The sequence below is a fragment of the Cebus imitator genome, unplaced genomic scaffold (genome assembly GCF_001604975.1).
Source record: "Cebus imitator isolate Cc_AM_T3 unplaced genomic scaffold, Cebus_imitator-1.0 Scaffold94, whole genome shotgun sequence".
Lineage (NCBI taxonomy): Eukaryota > Metazoa > Chordata > Mammalia > Primates > Cebidae > Cebus > Cebus imitator.
Window position 1 is genome coordinate 4422022 of NW_016107409.1, and position 6312 is coordinate 4428333.

Sequence of the window (6312 nt, forward strand, 5' to 3'; positions counted from 1 at the left end):
TAGACTAATACATTGTCTTTAACACTATTTACATTTAGAGTTAGATAATTCTTTGTCTTTGAGTGTAAAGATAATTTTTGTAGACACAGGGCTTCCCTATGTTGGCCAAGCTGGTCTTGAACTCCTGGCCTCAGGTGATCCACCCATGTTAGCCTCCCAAAGTGCTGGGAGTGAGTACAGGCATGAGTGACCACACCCGGCCAACTATCAGGTTCTTACTCCACATCTTGGAACCATCCTTCCGATCACAGAATATTCATAGGTACTTCTATGTAAATCCTAGCCATCCCACAGAACCTGATCCAAATCCTGCCTTTGCTCTCAAAGTCTTTCCTAAGCAGCCTCATAAATACGACCTTTTCCTCTGAATTCTACACACAGTGTCCATCAGGGCTACTCGGCACATCACCTTGACCTGCCTTGGGCCTCAGCAGCTTCTTGGATGTCTTGTCTTATACTTGGCATCTCCTACAGAACTCTGCCCTCACGCATAAATGGGTATTTTTAATGGTGCACTTCTATGTTCTTCCCTGGGTAACCTCTTCGTTTCCCATATAGTCTTTTTGTTGTTGTTGTTTTAAGACAGGGTCTCACTTTGTCACTTAGGCTGGAGTGCAGTGGCGCAGTCATGGCTCTCACTGTAGCCTCAACCTACAGGCTTCCCACCTCAGCCTTCCATATAGCTGGAACCATAGGCATGCACCCCAACACTCGGCTAATTTTTTATTTATTTGAGATGGAGTCTCCCTCTGTCACCCAGGCTGGTGTGCAGTGGTGCGGCCTCAGCTCACTGTAACCTCGGCCTCCCAGATTCAAGTGATTCTCTTGCCTCAGCCTCCTGAATAGCTGGGACCACAGGTGCCCGCCACCACACCCGGCTAATTTTTGGATTTTTAGTCGAGACAGGCTTTCACCATGTTGGTCAGGCTGGTCTCAAACTCCTGACCTCAAGTGATCCACCCCCTCAGTCTCCCAAAGTGCTGGGATTACAGGTGTGAGCCATTGTGCCCAGCCTAATTTTTAATTTTTTGTAGAGACAGGGTCTGGTCTCAAATTCCCAGGGTCAAGTGGTCCTTCCATCTATGCCTCCCATCTATGTGCTGGGATTACAGGTGTGAGCCACAGCACCTGGCCCAGTCTTTCCTGCTTACAGCCAACTCAAAAAGATACTGACAATGAAACATTCCACCCTCTCCTTAACAAGACTAACTTTCAACAAGTGTTCTGCCTGTCAAGTCTAAGGGCTTCTGTTTTTATTTTCTAGAACCTCCTGCAATCAGCCTGAGGCAGACACTTTCTTTTCTTTCTCCTCTTTTCAATTCACTTCTAATGGTAGAAACACCTCTTTGAACTTTTTCATCCAAAATGACACTATTTAATAAATCAGCACCAAAAACGTTTGTTTTACTCATAGGCAAATATGTGTACTTCTTTCTCTTTGGCCCAAATTTATGCTTCAGATTATATATATTACTAGTCATCATTTATGCTGTTGCCACAAGCCACCTCAAGTCAATACAAAGCAGTCTGTGTATTTATAAAACAAAGACATTATATCCTAAAATTCATCCTACTTATCCTGCTAAATCGATTTCTTCATGTATTTCGCCATTCTCCAACTAGAATGAACTCCGTAAGAAGGGATACGGGGATTCTCTTTTGGTCACCACTGTGTCCCCAGTGCCTAGATCAGTGGCCAGCACCTAGTGGGGCTCAGCACATTCTGGTGGAATCAATGCTGGTTGAATGAATTTCCAGAAAGCCTTCCAGATTCTACCTCTCAACTCCTTCCCTCTGCTTGATGAGAATATGGTCAAGAACATGAATTAATGTGAGGCTGTCAGAGTTCCAATCACTGGTTGGCCATCTCGGTAGAGGTATAATCTTCAGCACATTGCGTGACTTGTCTCTGTCTCAATCTTCCCATGTGTGAATGAGGGTATGACTGGGCTTCCAGTGGGGACTGAGTGAGATCACGCAGATAATGCATACTGAAGCACACCCAGTACTGAGGGTGGCTCTTCTGTTCTGCCCCTCTTGGTCAGGGACACCTGTGTCACTGAGCCTGCGTGGATCAGTCTTTCTTTCCCCGTTTCATCTGTTAAAAGACTAGACTCTGACAACAAATCTTATTTTGATTCAAATATAAGTAAATTACTAGACTCAAAATGAGAGCCTGAATTTTTTCCTATCAATAAAGTATACGCACTTGAGTGACAGCTTAGACGTCTATTCTATGTTTATTTGTTTACATCTTGGTTTTCAACTCTGTTCAGACAGGCTACATTGCCCAGAAGTGCAGTTCTGCACAGGTGGCTGCCAGAAGCCTGGTTTTTCACAAGGCGTAAACCAAATGGCCTGTGTTATATAACAAAACAGTGAGAAAAAGCTTGCTCTACCACTGCCTGTCTTAGAAAATGTATGGGGGAAAAAAAAAATGCACTTTGCCCCTTAGGCCTTTAAGGATCTTCCTATGCCATTCTGATTTTAAGAGATATTCTTAAACTAAATATGAGTCAAGGAGAAACCACTATCTTTATTATATATGTTACTACTAAAACTTTCAACTCTACTAGAACTCTGACATGTAGGGTGTATCAATGCTGTGCACACTGGAGGTAACTTTAACTCTTTATTTTGCTTTTTGGTCTTTCAAATGTGAAACCATGCTCAGTTAAATATATCTTTAGAACAAAGAATACATGTGGTTTACACCTAGCTTTTGCCCTGAGGCAACGACATTTTGCAGAAGCAAATATTTAACACATTTGGGTATTCTAATTTCATGTAAAGTAACTAGCTACAATGAATACTTTTCTGATGGGGTTGGCTTCAGTTTCTACAAACATAGGTTATATCCCTCCACTCCTCTTCCCCCAAATAATATTGTATTTTTGGATGAGGAATTGACATAAAGCCTCTGAATTTTAACCAGTTAGATTCTCCTGAGCATAAAGCATGGGCAAGTGAGCTCATAATTAAAAACCTGCAAAACTCACAACTTAAGCTTGCCATAAACAAGCCAAGGGGAGAAAGAGAACACTTCTCGGCATCCACTTCACATGGCAAGGTGTTAGCTAAAAGATGTGGTGCTTGCTTTCAAAAGCACTGGTCTCAAAGAAATGCCAACACAGCAGACACATCAAGTTCACCTAACTTTGTAAATAATCCTTAGCATAACTGAAGTAGAACTATGAGGCCCCTTACGAAACTGCACAAACATGTTATTATTGGTCATGCCAGCTCTGTTTTCTGCAGCTATATCCAACCATTGCACAGCTAGCTCATGCTACACTCTATGGCAGAAGGGAAGTAAAATTTAATATTTTTTTTAAGTTAATGGTTCAGGCAATTCTTGGAATAACTTCCACTTAAGAAGTTGTAAGTAAGAGGTCTTACTGAAAGAGACTCCCCAGCTGTTGACAGCTCAACTTTGGAAATTCCCTCTTTTTTGCCCATTCCTGATTATCCCTAAATCCAAATTACAAAGTTTAATGACCCTGGAGAGCCATCTTTGCCTCCAGTGAACTCAGAATTCTATCTAAATATTCATTAAGGATCTAGATAAATGTTTATTGAAATAAAGGGAGGAAAAGACACTGGAAAACCTAGCCTCCAAAAGCCCACTGCCTGCTCCCTTGCCCACTGCAAGATTACACTGGGTGCTCCTTTGCTGAGGGACAACCCATCCAAGACCCAGGAGGTCTAACCGTGGGTCCATGAGGCGATGACAGCCAAGAGGTCTGGGCAGCGACTCCAAAAGGAGCACCCACTGCCCAGGGAAAAGTTGGGCGCTTGCTATGACACAAACCCTCCCCCAGGGAGCTGAACCGGAGGGTCAGAAACCAAGTCAGTACTGTACAGACCCTAAGGTCCCAAACCCATTCCACCACCCTCCTTCCTGTTTATAGATCCTGCTCCTGGAACTCCAACTACCAAAAAGAAAGCAGACGTTTTAGAAGTATGTAACACATGACGTAACTTGAAAAAGTTATGCTGCTTCTTGGCGCGAGTTACAACTTGCCGGGCTCACACAGGAAAACAGGCTCACGTTAATTACTTTGCTTTTAATATGCCATGCAGTCCTTTCCCTGGGCCCCCGCAAAGGTTGGGTAACTGAGAACCAGCTGGCCTCGGTGGTAGGACCCGAACTGTGTGGGCGGTGAGCAAAAGGCACGCAAGGAAGGGAGGCGATCGCTTCCGAAGCGGCAGCCGATTCGGACTCACTACAAGCCCGGCGGCTCTTTTCCCGCACAGGCGCAGGAAGAGGAAGCCTGGGCACCTCGCTGGCGGCACCGAATTGCCCGATCGCTCGGCGACGTCGCGGAGGGGGCTCGCGGCACTGCGCCGATGCCCCTGGCTCGGCCGAGGGCGTGCCACCTTTGTCTGGGTTTCCCCACCAGGACGGGCGACGCCTCGATGCAAAGACAGCTCGAACTGGTTGGAGGCGCAGACGCCGCTGTCCGCGCTCGAGTTCCCAGCCCCTTTGCGAGGCCCAGGAAGCCGACGCGGCCGCCTGAAACCTCCCACTTCCACGGCGTGCACGCGGCGCGCCTGCAGGTCCGAGCCCCGCTGGTATTTCCCCAGCGCAGCAGCCACTGGGTGGGGAGCCGGAGCCCCCGCGCTCACCGGCGCAGAGGCCCGGCGCACCCCTACCCTCCAGGCACTGCACCGCCGAGCGAGGCGGGGCCCCCGTGCCCTCTCCAGGGCCCGTTTCTTCCGTGCCCATGCGAGTCCCTTCTTCGGGAGACCACGGGCCGATGGACCGCCCCCGCCCCCCCGCCCTCCCAGCAAGACCAGATCTCCGACTGGTCACCGCATTAGGGAACGCACGACAGACATCCAGACAGCCACCGACACCCCTGCCCGCCCCTCGGCCCTCTCACCTGCTTGCACCGTGTCCGAGAGGTCGTGCCCAGGGGCTGCGGTCCGGGGAAATTCCTTCAATTTCCTGGCGCTCAGGTTCAGCCCCCCGGAGTTGGCCGCCTCCTCAAGCGCGCGCTCCAGACCCCGGTTCAAGGGCAGGTTGAAGCTCCCGCTGCCGCCGCCGCCAGCACCCGCCCCGCCGCTGGCGCCGCTTCCTCCGTGGTGCTGGTGCTGGTGGTGGGGGTGGGGGTGGTGGGGATGATGAAGTGGATGCAGAGTAGCTACCGAGAGGGCCGGGATGAAAGGTTGGGGTTCGCTTCCCGGCGTCGCCATCTTCTCCCGGGCCCCCCCACCCCGCCCCGCCGCTCCTGCGGGGGGGGTCACAGCGTTCCCCGCGAGGGGAAAACGGCAGCTCGGGCTGAGTGCCGCAGTGCTTCACCGAAAGGCGCTGGAAGGAGAGGAGGAGGGTGTGGGCAGGCGCGTAGAACGGGGGGCGGGCAGGGAGGCGGCCGTGGCAGCTCGGTCTTGAAGGTTTCCTGTCCCCGGGAAGCTAAGGACTGCGGCGGCGGCGGCGGCGGCGGCGGTTGCGCGCATGTGTCTCCTCCCGCCCCTGCGCCCTCCTCCCGGCGGCTCTGCCCTCCTCCGCCGTCTGCTCTCTCCTCCTCCTTCCCCCGCGCAGTCTATCCCGCCCGAGCCTTCCTCCGCGCCTATTCCGCCGGCCCCCGCCGCCCTGCCGCGATCCGCCCCGCAATCGGGGCACACGGCGGGGCTGGACGCCTGCTGGGGGCAACTCAGATAGGCGCCCAACCTCTCTCGGGGCGTCCTTTTGCCGCCCAGGAGGCTTTAGGGGCAGGAGGTTGCGGGGGTGGGGGGCTGAGAACACGGATACAACGGCGGGAGGCAATGAATGGGATTTGAAGTACATTGAGGTCTGGGGAAGGAGAGGGCTCTCTCAGTTCTGCGAGTTATTCTGGCTGTTCAACCCAGAGATCCCCAAGAGGCAGTTTTCACTATGGGGTCACCCAGCAGATGCCCCCTGGCATTTGGACGCTTACAATGAACCAGGTGCTGGTTTAGGTAGTCTACGTAAATTATCTTATTAATCCAGGGACCCCAGGAGTGCAAAAATTGTCTCCCTCAGTCTACAGAGGAAGTTAAGAAACGTATCTAAGTTAACCCCTGCAGTTAGAGGGGCGCTAGATTCGAGCTAGTGACCCTCAGAATCTAGGGCTGACCTCCTTGACAGTGTACCCCCGGGCCAGACGCCAGCGCCAAGGGATGAATACGCGTGGGGCAGAGTGCTGAGCGGCAGAAGAAAGCTACAGACATAGGAAGGAAAAACTCAAAATGAGGGCAGTTTTTATGGGAGACGGAAGACATTGTCATAGGAGAAAATGAGTGGCTGTGCCCCCGAATTGGGCGGTGCCAGGAGAGGTTAGAAAGCCA

General features: G+C 51.1%; 1 protein-coding gene across 7 annotated transcripts in view; it reads right to left on the minus strand.

Moving 5' to 3' along the window:
• LRCH1 (leucine rich repeats and calponin homology domain containing 1) overlaps nucleotides 1–5485 on the minus strand; it is a 210455-nt gene extending 204970 nt beyond the window's left edge. For 3 of the 7 annotated variants that reach the window (XM_017535976.2, XM_017535979.2, XM_017535977.2), the window contains exon 1: nucleotides 4887–5484. In XM_017535976.2, coding sequence (XP_017391465.1) covers nucleotides 4887–5199 — 313 coding nt within the window. In that variant the 5' untranslated portion in view covers nucleotides 5200–5484. Of the gene's footprint in view, nucleotides 1–4886 lie in introns of all 7 variants that reach the window. The other 4 variants (XM_017535975.2, XM_017535974.2, XM_017535980.2 and 1 more) reach the window with 3 other exon arrangements.
• Between the last annotated feature and the right edge of the window lie 827 nt (nucleotides 5486–6312).